Source organism: Brassica napus, chromosome C7, assembly GCF_020379485.1.
Source record: "Brassica napus cultivar Da-Ae chromosome C7, Da-Ae, whole genome shotgun sequence".
NCBI classification, from domain to species: domain Eukaryota; kingdom Viridiplantae; phylum Streptophyta; class Magnoliopsida; order Brassicales; family Brassicaceae; genus Brassica; species Brassica napus.
This window is the reverse complement of record NC_063450.1, coordinates 36998546-37012999: the sequence shown is the minus strand read 5'-3', so window position 1 is coordinate 37012999 and position 14454 is coordinate 36998546. Positions and strand designations below refer to the sequence as shown.

The following is a 14454-nucleotide window of genomic DNA, read 5'->3' as shown; positions in this document are numbered from 1 at the left end:
GGATTATTGGTGGGGAAGAAGCAATAAATTGGGGTTTATCCGGACCAATGTTACGCGCATCCGGAATACCATGGGATCTTCGTAAAGTTGATCGTTATGAGTCTTACGATGAATTTGAGTGGGAAATTCAGTGGCAAAAACAAGGAGATTCATTAGCTCGTTATTTAGTACGACTTAGCGAAATGACAGAATCCATCAAAATTATTCAACAGGCTCTGGAAGGACTTTCGGGGGGTCCCTATGAAAATTTAGAAAGTAGGGGCTTTGATAAAAAAAGGAATCCAGAGTGGAATGATTTTGAATATCGATTCATTAGTAAAAAACCTTCCCCTACTTTTGAATTATCGAAACAAGAACTTTACGTAAGAGTTGAAGCTCCAAAAGGGGAATTGGGAATTTTTCTCATAGGAGATCAAAGTGGTTTTCCTTGGAGATGGATAATCCGACCGCCGGGTTTTATTAATTTGCAAATTCTTCCTGAACTAGTTAAAAGAATGAAATTGGATGATATTATGACGATACTCGGTAGCATAGATATAATTATGGGAGAAGTTGATCGTTAAAATGATAATTTATGCAACAGAAGTACAAACTATAAATTCTTTTCTTAGATTGGAATCTTTAAAAGAGGTCTATGGACTCATATGGATATTTGTCCCTATATTTTCTCTTGTATTGGGAATCATAACTGGTGTACTAGTAATTGTGTGGTTAGAAAGAGAAATATCTGCAGGGATACAACAACGTATTGGACCTGAATACGCCGGCCCGTTAGGAATTCTTCAAGCTTTAGCCGACGGGACAAAACTACTTTTCAAAGAAGATCTTCGTCCATCTAGAAGAAATACTCCTTTATTTAGTATTGGACCATCTATAGCAGTTATCTCTATTTTACTAAGTTATTCAGTAATTCCTTTTAGCAATCACCTTGTTTTAGCGGATCTCAATATCGGTATTTTTTTATGGATTGCCATCTCAAGTGTTGCTCCGATCGGACTTCTTATGTCAGGATATGGATCAAATAATAAATATTCTTTTTTAGGTGGTCTACGAGCTGCTGCTCAAGCGATTAGTTATGAAATACCATTAACTCTATGTGTTTTATCAATATCTCTACGTGCGATTCGTTGAAACAGAAAGGTTTATTCCGTTTCTTCTAGATAAAAAAAATGAAAAAAAAACGGAATAATATATATATATATATATATATATATATATATATTTATATTTCGGATTAATCTTAATAAAAGGAATTTGATAGTTATATATGCGTGAAAAAAAACTGCTCAGAAATTAGCAGTAAAAAGAAAAATTAAGTCTCATTTCCTATGTACAAAGGTTAAATGGAAATAAACATAAGCGTAAGAATCACTTTACCCCAAGGTTGGTTGATTAGTCAGCCGGGCTTGAAGCGGGTTAAAAAAAATATTAACCATATGACGTTTTCACTATCAGTTATATAAATTACTATACATATACATATATTACAAAGTGATCGGCAATTAGGTAAAAACGTGGATGGTTAGAAACACCAAAATACACAAAGAATTTGTAATAGAGATTAACCAAATTGAAAAGGATATTTATGCATAACATAAGATAACAAAAAAAGAAGGTTAATTGGGGTTTGAAATTTGTAGAAATGATCAGGCAGTACTCCCCAAGATTCCGATTCAGAGTATGCTCCCATCCACCGATAAATGTAATGACTATCAGAAACGAAATAATCCTTTTTTTTTTTTTAAGTCCACATACTTTTTTTCTAAAAAAGAAAGAAGAATAGGAATGAAACAAGTATATTTTTTTTGCAAGTATATATTTTTTTTTATAGATTTCAAAAATAAAATAGAATTTCTATCGTGAATAATAAACTAATAGGATGTTTAATTCTTTTTCGTAATTGAAAAACACGACGGGCTGAAAAACCTAGTTTTATTTTTACAAGGGGTGCTTTATTAAAGGATTAAGTTATTACTCAACAAATAGAAATTAAAATTTGTAAAGGATGAGATAAATTCCGAAGCGCGTTTTTTTAGTTTTAAAATTTGAGCAGACAGAATTCCATTGGTATAATTCAGGACCCAGATATATTTCTATTTAATTCATTTTAGAACACATCATATCCATCTAAATAATACTAATCTGGTCCTTATATTTATTTACGGCCCCCGAGGAGCCGTATGAGGCGAAGACCTCATATACGGTTTTGTAATAGCGGTGAGAATAGTAATGTTATCACCGACTAGGATTATCTAACAGTTTAAGTACAGTTGATATAGTTGAGGCACAATCAAAATATGGTTTTTGGGGATGGAATTTGTGGCGTCAACCTATAGGTTTTATCATTTTTCTAATTTCTTCCCTAGCAGAATGCGAGAGGTTACCTTTTGATTTACCAGAAGCGGAAGAAGAATTAATAGCAGGTTATCAAACTGAATATTCCGGTATCAAATTTGGTTTATTTTATGTTGCTTCTTATCTAAATCTATTAATTTCCTCATTATTTGTAACAGTTCTATACTTAGGCGGTTGGAATATTTCTATTCCATATATATCTATTCTGGAGCTATTTGAAAAGGATCTAATTTTTGGAACAACAATTGGTATCTTTATTACATTAGCTAAAACTTATTTGTTCTTGTTCATTTCTATCGCAACCAGATGGACTTTACCTAGGCTAAGAATGGATCAACTATTAAATCTTGGATGGAAATTTCTTTTACCGATTTCCCTTGGTAATCTATTATTAACAACTTCTTTCCAACTCTTTTCACTCTAAATTGAAAATCAATCCAAGATATTCATTACTTGTTTTAAACAAGAGAAAGAAACAAAGATCAAATTATTCATAGATAATTACAATATGCTTCCTATGATAACCGGGTTCATGAATTATAGTCAACAAACCCTACGAGCTGCAAGGTATATTGGTCAGGGTTTCATGATTACCTTATCCCACACAAATCGTTTACCTGTAACTATTCAATATCCCTATGAAAAATTAATAACATCAGAACGTTTCCGCGGTCGAATCCATTTCGAATTTGATAAATGCATTGCTTGTGAAGTATGTGTTCGAGTATGTCCTATAGATCTGCCGATTGTTGATTGGAAATTGGAAACCAATATTCGAAAAAAACGATTGCTTAATTACAGTATTGATTTTGGAATTTGTATATTTTGTGGTAATTGTGTTGAGTATTGTCCAACAAATTGTTTGTCAATGACTGAAGAATATGAATTTTCAACTTATGATCGTCACGAGTTGAATTATAATCAAATCACTTTGGGGCGTTTACCAATGTCAGTAATTGACGATTATACTATTCGAACAATTTTGAATTCACCTCAAACAAAAAATGGGTAAACCCATTAATTTTATTAAAAAAAGAATGCAAAACTGTTGAATTATATTATATTTATATAAAGAATTTAATTAAAAACTTGTATTTATAGAATAATATTAAGTATTAAGGCTCATCCTTTTAATATAATATTTTCGTAATTATTATCTTGCTTGAAATAGATAGGTTGAAAATATTAGAATAAAAAAGCGAAACTGTCTAATAATTGTATCTACATCAATTAATATTCATTAGATTCTAATTTCACTCTATTAGAAACATATTAAAAAAAAATTCTCCGGTTAAATTAATAAGGTCATGAAAAGGATTTCTATTTTTTCTTTTTTTAATAATAAAATGGATTTGCCTGGGCCAATACATGATTTTCTTTTAGTTTTTATGGGATCTGGTCTTCTAGTAGGAGGTCTGGGAGTGGTATTACTTCCTAACCCAATATTTTCAGCCTTTTCCTTAGGATTTGTTCTTGTTTGTATATCTTTATTGTATATTCTAGCAAATTCCCATTAGCTGCTGCACAACTCCTTATTTACGTGGGAGCCATAAATGTTTTAATCATATTTGCTGTGATGTTCATGAATGATTCCGAATATTCCATAGATTTCAATATGTGGACGGTTGGGAATGGGATTACTTCATTGGTTTGTACAACTATTCTTTTTTCATTAATTTCTACTATTCTCGATACGTCATGGTACGGGGTTATTTGGACTACAAGATTAAACCAGATTTTAGAACAAGATTTAATAAGTAATAGTCAACAAATAGGAATTCATTTATCAACAGATTTTTTTCTTCCATTTGAACTCATTTCAATAATTCTTTTAGTTGCTTTGATAGGTGCAATTTCTGTGGCTCGTCAATAAAAAAGGTTCCGATTAGTAAAAACCAAAGAAAACTTTGTGTTTGTGTATGTTATGATATTTTTTTCCGTTCATTCAATTTGATTGAATACTATTTCATTTTTTAAATATAAATTTTTATATTTTATATATATTTGAAATTTTTTCCCTAATATAGTTTTTATTCGTACTTTGTTGTTATATTCTAGTTGATTGAATCCGGTGAATTGTTTTTATTATTCATATTGATAATGAATCAAAATTGATAAGGAGTTGCTCAATGATACTCGAGCATGTACTTGTTTTGAGTGCCTATTTATTTTTGATTGGTCTTTATGGATTGATCACGAGTCGAAATATGGTTAGGGCTCTTATGTGCCTTGAACTTATACTCAATGCAGTTAATATGAATCTCGTAACATTTGCTGATTTTTTTTGATAATTCCCAACTAAAAGGGGATATTTTCTGCATTTTTGTTATAGCAATTGCAGCCGCTGAAGCACCTATTGGATTAGCTATAGTCTCGTCAATTTATCGTAACAGAAAATCAACTCGCCTCAACCAATCGACCTTATTAAATAAGTAGCATAAATCCAAAAATTATAGGTTTAAATTTGCATATATGATAGGTTATGACTTACTAGATTAAATTTGTGAAAATCTAAGAAATCAAAGTATTTTAGCCCCGTTTTTTACCAATTGAGCCAGAATTCATTAAAAAAATTCTATTAAAGGAAATCATTGCTTCATCTAGTATTTTAATTTAATATATCATTTAGTTATAAGTGTACTAGATTGAAAATTTATGACATTCAAAAAACTATAGATCCTATGTCACATTCAGTAAAAATTTATGATACATGTATAGGATGTACTCAGTGTGTCCGAGCATGTCCTACAGACGTATTAGAAATGATACCTTGGGATGGATGTAAAGCTAAGCAAATAGCTTCTGCCCCAAGAACCGAGGATTGTGTTGGTTGTAAGAGAAGTGAATCTGCCTGTCCAACGGATTTTTTGAGCGTTCGAGTTTATTTATGGCATGAAACAACTCGAAGCATGGGTCTAGCTTATTGATACGTTACCGAAAACCTGATTTGAATAAATTTGGAATATATTTTATTTTTTTTATTGACAAGTACTCGTACTCAAAGAAGTTCAATTATATTTTTTTATTTATATATTTTTTTGAGTACGCGTTCTTTGGACCTGGTGTATCTTGTCTTTACCACGAATGATTTTCCTTGGTTAACAATAATTGTTGTTTTTCCAATATCTGCCGGTTCATTAATGTTATTTCTCCCGCATAGGGGAAATAAAGTTAATAAGTGGTATACTATATGCATTTGTATCTTAGAACTTCTTCTAACGACTTACGCTTTTTTGTTATAATTTTAAACTGGACGATCCATTAATTCAACTGTCCGAAGATTATAAATGGATCATTTTTTTTTTATTTTTATTGGAGACTGGGAATAGATGGACTTTCTATAGGAACGATTTTACTGACCGGATTTATTACTACTTTAGCTACTTTAGCGGCTTTTCCAGTTACTCGGGATTCCCGATTATTCTATTTCCTGATGTTAGCAATGTACAGCGGCCAAATAGGATCATTTTCTTCTCGGGATATTTTACTTTTTTTCATCATGTGGGAATTAGAATTAATTCCCGTTTATCTCCTTTTATCCATGTGGGGTGGAAAGAAACGTTTGTATTCAGCTACAAAATTTATTTTATACACTGCAGGAAGTTCTATTTTTTTATTAATAGGAGTTTTAGGTATAAGTTTATATGGTTCGAACGAACCAACATTAAATTTAGAACTATTAGGGAATCAAGCCTATCCGGTCACACTCGAAATACTATTTTATATTGGATTTCTTATTGCTTTTGCCGTCAAATCACCGATTATACCTTTACATACTTGGTTACCTAACACCCACGGCGAGGCACATTACAGTACCTGTATGCTTCTCGCTGGAATCTTATTAAAAATGGGAGCATATGGATTGGTTCGAATCAATATGTAATTATTACCTCACGCTCATTCTCTGTTTTCTCCTTGGTTGATGGTAGTCGGTACAATCCAAATAATTTATGCAGCTTCAACATCTACCGGTCAACGTAATTTAAAAAAGAGAATAACCTATTCTTCTGTATCTCATATGAGTTTTATAATTATAGGTATTGGTTCTATAACGGATCATGGGCTTAATGGAGCTATTTTACAAATAATCTCTCATGGATTTATTGGCGCTGCACTTTTTTTCTTGGCAGGAACTAGTTATGATAGAATCCTACTTGTTTATCTTGATGAAATGGGTGGAATGGCTATCTGCATTCCAAAGATATTTACAATGTTCACTATCTTATTGATGGCTTCCCTTGCATTACCGGGCATGAGTGGTTTTGTTGCAGAATTAATCGTTTTTTTGGAATAATTACCAGACAAAAATATTTCTTAATTTCAAAAATTTTAATTATTTTTGTAATGGCAATTGGAATGATATTAACTCCTATATATTTATTATCTATGTCACGTCAAATGTTCTATGGATACAAGTTAATTAATGCCAAAAACTTTTCTTTTTTTGATTCTGGACCCCGAGAGTTATTTCTTTCAATCTCTATTCTTCTACCCATAATTGGTATTGGGATTTATCCTGATTTTGTGCTCTCATTAGCAAGTGACAAGGTCGAATCCATTTTATCTAATTATTTTTATGGATAGTTTTCAGGAAATAAAAAAAAACATTAAATTGAATTATAATAAAAAGTCTTTGCTTTTTGTATTGTAAGAACCTTTTGAATCATTGTACTACTTGATTCAAAAAGTTCTTGATGATTTACTACTAAAACTAAATTAGATTTCTTAACTTATATGAAGTTATATATAGATGCTATTTTTTTTATTTGGATTCTTTTCGTTTTTTGTTAATGTTTTAGTTAATTCGATGTAAATGAACCATAACTATGTAAACCTATTCCTAAAAGATTGACGCCAAAATAGCATATCCAAATTAAAAGAAAACCTAGCGAAGCCACAATTGCAGAATTTATACCTCGAGCATTCCTATTTGTTTTAATATGTAAATAAATTGCGAAGATGGTCCAAGTAATAAATGCCCAGGTTTCTTTCGGATCCCAATTCCAATATGAACCTCATGTTTCATTAGCCCATACAGCTCCTGAAAGAATGCCGACGGTTAAAAAGATAAATCCGAGACTAATAATACGAAAACTCCAATAATCTAATTGTTCAATCAATTGATACCTATAATAATTTCTAGAAAAACTAAAATTAATGTTTTGTTGTAGTAAAATAGAATTTCTTTCATTTATGTAGTAAAGTACATCAAAAGAAAATAATTCATTTAATAACTTTTTTTTTCATATTATTTTTCCAAAAAGTAGATCCGACCTTGCGAAATGTAATGACTAGAAGAGCTATTGATAATAATGATCCGCATAACGGAGCGCCATAGCCTAATATCATCATACTTACGTGCATCATTAACCACTGGGACTGGAGAGCTGGTACTAATATTGCAGACTGAGGCATGTTGTTTAAAGACCTGAAGTAGCAAAACCCTGAATAAAAATAGCACTTCGCGCAGTTATTGCGTTTAAGTGATTTTTTTATTATTAAAATAGGAAACTATATGAATAATTGCAAAAGCCCACGAAAGAAAAATTAATGATTCATATAAATTGCTTAATGGAAAATGTTCTGAATAAATCCAACGCGTAAATAATAATCCTGTTATACCAAAAAACGTAATTACGATTCCTTTATCTGATGAATCAAAAAATCCTAAGATTTCATCTAAATTAACTAATAAAGTTAAAAAATAAATTAGTAGTACAATTGAAACGACCGAAAAAGATATATGAGTTAATATATGCTCTAAAATTGAAAAAATCATAAAAAAATTGTTAAAAATTAATAAATTAATACTAGGGTTTACCCGATTTTAGAAAACAAGTCGGGTATTAATTTGATTATAAAACTTATAATATCTCTTTTATAAGATCTTATGCCGCTACTCAGACTCGAACCGAGATGTTCTAGCACTGCTTCCTAACAGCGTGTCTACCAATTTCACCATAGCGGCAACTTGTTCAAAATAATACTAACAAGTTTTTACTCAATCGTCGAGATTCAAATTTTAAATAAAGAAGCTAATTTAATGGAATTTACAATTGATTTTATTACTAAAAAAATGATTTTTCTAAAAATTAAAACTTCTCCAAAATTCTTAGAAATTCTAACTAAAATTTGCCTAAGTTGCTCAAGAGAAATGAAAAACAATAATTGTCAAAATATCTCTTTTCATGCATCTTTTTATATTGTACAAACATAATATTTTTTGATCACTTAAAAAAAATATCATATATTATTACTTATTATTATCTAATATTCACTTAATTGTGGCTAGATGCTTTTATAACTTTGATTCCAAGTAAAGAATATAAGAATTAAGAGAAATAATAATTCCTAAAGGTATAAAATGAAATTTTTTTGACTTAAATTAATTTAAAGAACCTGTTGATTTCGCTAAAAGATCTTGTATTTCGTAGTTAAGAGGAAATACAAGATCTTTATTTATTTTTTTTATTGATGGGGAAAGTAATAACCGTGCCCACTTATGAAAAAACAAAACATTCACTTATGGCATCATATAGGTTTATTTTAGAAATGTTTATTTTAGAAATGATAACTAATGTGATGACTAATGAGCATAAACGATGAGCATCTCATAACTGATTTGCATGGAGTTAAGATTAATACTTTCCCAAATTATTTTTCCATTTATATAGTTTTATACGCAACTCTTTTAAAAAATTCTGCTTTTTATTCAACTTGTGTTTAATTAGAGATATGTTTATTTATATTTTTATTTATTTATAGAAACTAGTCTTATTTTGTTTTTCTAAGTACTTTTGTTGAAACAAATGAATAATTAGAGATTAGTGAATTGAAATAAAATTTCTATAAATGTTTTTAAAATATGCTTGAAATTATGGGTTCGGTTAATTTTGTTTAGGCATCTAAAATGGTTGTCACGCCTCTGTAGTGGCGGATCCACGTTGTTCAGGGAGGGTGCAGCTGCCACCATGAAATTTTTTTTTTTATTAAGATTTGTTTTAACAAAAAGAAAATTGCATCCATAAAAAAATATTCTTCTGCCTGTTTTGTTTTAGAAATTTTACTTAATTATAGTTAAAGTACTTAATTAATTTAGAATTAAAAACCCTAATCTACTCATCTTCTCGTTCATTCGTCTGTGTGAAGAAAAAGTGGTAAATTTTTTTTTGCTCTTATATTAATGTTTCAGAGTTGTAAAGGTTTGCTTAAAACACCCTATTAGAATTATATAAACTAAACTCTTCTACTGATTTTTGCTAAACATATTTTTTTTACAGTTAAATTCAATGGAGAAATATTTCAAAAAAGTACCTCCTCTGGAATCTGATGCCAAAGCTGATGATTTGCCATCTAACCTTGGTGAAAGGAAAGACAAAAAAAAATCTCCTCCAATAGATAATACCGATATTGAAGATTTGCCATCTGACCCTGGTGAAAGAAAAGATATAATGGAGTATCTTTCGCACCAAAGAGACGAGGTTAGACGCAAATATCTAACTAAAGGTCCATGTCAACCTTATGGTCATACATTTAAACAAATATTGAAAAGTGGTTCATTAAGACGATTCAATCCAGCTTGGTTTGATCAATATGGTAGTTGGCTAGAGTATAGCATATCAAAAGAAAGGGCATTTTGTTTATATTGCTATCTATTTAAAGATGAGATACGGATGCAAGGTGGAAGTGATGCATTTGTGAAAGAAGGGTTTAATAGTTGGAATAAGCCAGATAGATTGCGTACTCATATGGGTAAACCGCCCAACAGTTTTCATATTATTGCTGCTCAGAAATGTGAGGATTTGATGAATCAAAATCAGTCTATAGTACATGCTTTGTTTAAGCAAGATGATAAGGTGGAAAATGAGTATCACATCCGCTTAACTGCTTCGATTGATGCTTCCAGATTCTTGTTACGACAAGGATTATCTTTCCGTGGCCATTTCGAAAAAGAAGAAGCTGTGAATAAAGGAAACTTCTTGCAGCTTCTGAAATACACAGGAGAACAAAATGAAACCATAAGTAAGGTCATTCTGAGTAATGCTCCAGGAAATAATCAGATGGTTTCTCCATTAATTCAAAAGGATATTGTCCATTCATTTGCAGAAGAAGTACGACAAGCTATTTTAGAAGAAATTGGTCATGATGTATTTGGCTTGCTGGTTGAGGAGTCTGCAGATGTTTCTCATAAGGAGCAGATGGGCGTTGTTTTTCGATTTGTTGATAAAAGAGGAGCAATCAAAGAAAGATTTATTGGAGTTGTTCATGTAAAAGAAACGTCTTCTCTAGCTTTGAAATCTGCTATAGATGATTTGTTGCTAGATATGGGATGAACATCAAAAAGGTGAGAGGGCAAGGTTATGATGGAGCTAGTAATATGAGAGGTGAGTTTAATGGTTTGAGATCATTGGTTGCTAGAGAAAACAGCTCAGCATATTATGTTCATTGTTTCGCTCATCAACTTCAGCTAGTTGTGGTGGCAGTTGCAAAAAAGCACTTTGACATTGCTGACTTTTTTGATATGATTTCTACATTGTTGAATGTTGTTGGGGCTTCTTGTAAAAGACAAGATAAATTTCGAGAAATTCAGCGTGAAGAATTAGAAAAACAGATCAGTAGTGGTGAAGTTAAGACTGGGACATGACAGAATCAGGACGTTCTTTACCAAGACCTGCAAATACTCGCTGGGGTTCTCATCACAAAACATTGTTGAGGTTGGAAGAATTATTTTCTACTACCATTAAAGTTCTTGAGTATGTCCAAGAAGAAGGCATGGATGACTTACAGAAACGTCAAGCTTGTGGTCTTCTCAAATATTTTCACACATTTGATTGTGTGTTCTATTTGCATCTAATGTTGCTTATTTTGGGGCTCACTGCAAATTTGTCATTGGCTTTGCAAGAGAAATATCAAGATATTTTGAACGCTATGTCACTGGTGGAATCTACTAAAAGAGAACTGCAAAAGCTTAGGGATGATGGTTGGAGTTTGCTTATGGATAAAATTGCTTCTTTTTGTAAGAAACATAATGCTGGAATGCTCATCATGGAAGACGATTTTGTTAATCCAAAGAATCCAAGAAAGAGAAGCAACATAACCAATATGCATCATTATAAGGTCAATTGCTTTTGCACAGTTCTAGATTTACAGATTCAAGAGTTCAATGATCGTTTTACAGAGGTAACCACTGATCTACTTATTTGTATGGCTGCTTTAAGCCCGACTGATTCGTTTTATGGGTTTGACAAGGAGAAGCTGATGAGATTAGCTAAGTTATATCCAGAAGATTTTACCTATGGTGAGATTTTATCTCTAGAGCAGCAACTTGATATCTACATTGATAATATACGTAGAGATGAAAGGTTTAAGAGTGTGGAGAATCTTGGAGATCTTTCTTGTTTGATGGTGAAAACTCAAAAGCATATTGCACATCCTTTGGTCTACAGGCTTTTAAAGTTAGTTCTAATTTTGCCGGTTGCCACCGCAAGTGTTGAAAGATGTTTTTCAGCTATGAAATTAGTGAAAACAGCTGCACGTAACCGAATTGGAGATCAGTTTCTAAGTGATTGTATGGTCTGCTTTGTTGAAAAAGAGCTGCTTGACTCGGTTTCAAATGAGAAAGTGATACAAAAGTTTCAAAAGATGAATGAGCGTAGAGTTGTTTTGTAAGAGTTTTTATCATATTTGGTGTTTTTTTTTGTTGCAAACTTAATAAAACATTAATTTTTTTAACGAAGTGTATAGTATATTTTTGCCCCCACAATATTTATTTTCTGGATCCGCCACTGCGCCTCTGCGTATACGATTATATGTAGTACCCATGAGGCAGTGGGGCATTGGGTTGTGTTTGTGAATCCGTCAAAGGCTGAGGTTTACTTTAGGCATGCCTGGCTTTATTATAAGGTGTGCACCAAAGTGTGTCGCAATTATTAAGGGTTGGTCATCGTTGGTTTAGACGGAATTTTAATAATTTCAGAAATCACGAAACTTATATTTTTCTAAAAAGTTCTAATTAAATCAGGGGGAAATTAAGAAACTCGTGCATGATAGGGATATACGTTGTTTATTAAATCGTGAATTTAATAAAATATTAAAAGTTTTTTTTTTTTTTTTTTTTTTTTGAAAAGACTTTCATTAATTTAAACGCAGAAAAATAGAAAAAGGTTCAGAAGCCCATATGATCTTCAGTTACAAAACAAGACCCAGTTAATAAAAACAAAATATTGCCCATAGTTAAGAAACCCATTGCAGTTTAGCCCAAAACGGATTTGGAAACGTTTGATGAGAAATAACGAGACGGAGAATGGAGCAATCAAGCGGAGACGATGGTAGGATCACAAGCAAGAAACCATAATTGGAGGAGCTGTGAACAAGTTGTTGGGTTGACTTCCCGGAGACTGTTGATGCGGTCTTTAATTTGACAATCAACAAGACGGAGCAACACGTCAGGAGATCGGAAAGTGTGTCGATGAAGTCTAGAATTTCTTTCAGCCCAAACCCAGTAGATGATCGCTTGCCAGGCTAGCAGGAGAAGACGACGCCGGAATCTGTTACCAGAGAGTGTGTGCATCTGACTTAGTGAGCGATCCCATGTCCTCAAAGGATTCAAAGTGAATCTTGTGGCCATAGTTGACCATAGTTCCCACGAGTAAGGGCAATCAAAATAGAGGTGATCTCGACTCTCTGGATGAAGACCACAGAGAAGACAGTTAGTATCAGTTTGCAAACCCCAGGACTGGAGACGATTGCGAGTTGGGCAGCGGTTCAGAACCACCAGCCACACCATAAAACAATGCTTAGGAATGCCTCCTTTAATCCACACTGCTTTAGTCCAAGGTATATGAGTATAGTCTCCTCTCAGTTTTTGATAAACTAGCCCAGTAGTGTATTTTGCGCTAACTATTCTATCAATTTCCCAAACGTAGAAGTCATCAGCAGTAGATATTGTCAGGCCAGAGAGGAAAGCAAGAATGCTTACTTGATTTTCAGACCTTGCCGGTGGCAGAAGCCAGTGACCATTGTCATACAAGCTTGCGATGGTTGCATCTTGTCTTATACCAAGCCTAGTTCTTCTACCTCCTGTCATGAGTTCACAAATCTTTCCTTCCGGGTACCAGTTATCTGTCCAGAATCTGCAGTCTCTGCCACTCTCAATCTTAAGTTTAATCCAGGTAAACATTACATCTCTCATTTTGATTAACTTATTAGTTAGCCAAGAGTACTTTCTATTAGGCTTAACTGTCCAGAAGTTGCTCAGATTCCCTGACAGGATTTCCGTCTTGAACCACGCCACCCAAACTGAACCCGATTGAAAGAACAACAGCCAAATAAGCTTCAACGTGCAAGCTCTGTTCCAGGTATACAAATCCTTGACTCCTAGTCCTCCTTGACTCTTTTCTTTAGTTACTGTTTCCCATGAAACTCGCGCAGTATGATGACCCTCCACATCTCCTTTCCATAGGAAAATACCACAAAGAGAGTTGATTCTCTTGATCACCGACTTTGGCAATATAAACGAGGAACACCAGAAGGTGTTGATTCCTGATATCACAGTCTTGATAAGGAGTAGACGTCCAGCAAAAGAGAGGGATTTAGCGCTCCAGGAGGAAAGACGTCTTTTAATCTGCTGAATGAGTACTTCACATTGAGAGAGAGTAGGCTTTGAAGAGGATAGAGGTACACCAAGATATCTCACTGGGAGAGAGGCAATTGGCATTCCAGTAGAAACCTGAATAGCATCTATTTCCGCTTGGGATAAACCTGATGCAAAGAAACTTGACTTTTGAACACTAACAGCCAGTCCGGAGCGCAATTCAAACTCTTTAAGGATCTGAAGCACTGCCTGAAGAGAAGAGATGGACCCGTCAATGAAGATGAGAAGGTCATCTGCAAAACTCAAGTGAGTTAGTTTAGCATCCCGACATTTATGATGATAGTCCAGTCTAAAGTCCCTTGCTGCGTTGTTAAGTAAGTGAGAAAGGTTGTTCATGGCTATGACAAAGAGATATGGAGAGAGAGGATCTCCTTGCCTGAGCCCTCTCCTACCCTTGAAATAGCCATGTACTGATCCATTGTAGCCTACTGTGTAGTTCGGAGTAG

At 33.0% G+C, this 14454-nt stretch overlaps 1 protein-coding gene and 1 pseudogene across 1 annotated transcript; both read left to right on the top strand.

The window, feature by feature from the left end:
• The first annotated feature begins 298 nt into the window (after positions 1 to 298).
• LOC125590268 (NAD(P)H-quinone oxidoreductase subunit 1, chloroplastic-like) lies at positions 299 to 6945 on the top strand. The gene is made up of 2 exons (XM_048763689.1): positions 299 to 1117; positions 2250 to 6945. Exons 1-2 carry the CDS (start codon positions 565 to 567, stop codon positions 2777 to 2779), a joined length of 1083 nt encoding a protein of 360 aa, XP_048619646.1. The 5' UTR covers positions 299 to 564; the 3' UTR covers positions 2780 to 6945.
• A 181-nt stretch (positions 6946 to 7126) lies between these two features.
• Positions 7127 to 13861, top strand: LOC106408107 (annotated as a pseudogene).
• The last annotated feature ends 593 nt before the right edge of the window (positions 13862 to 14454 follow it).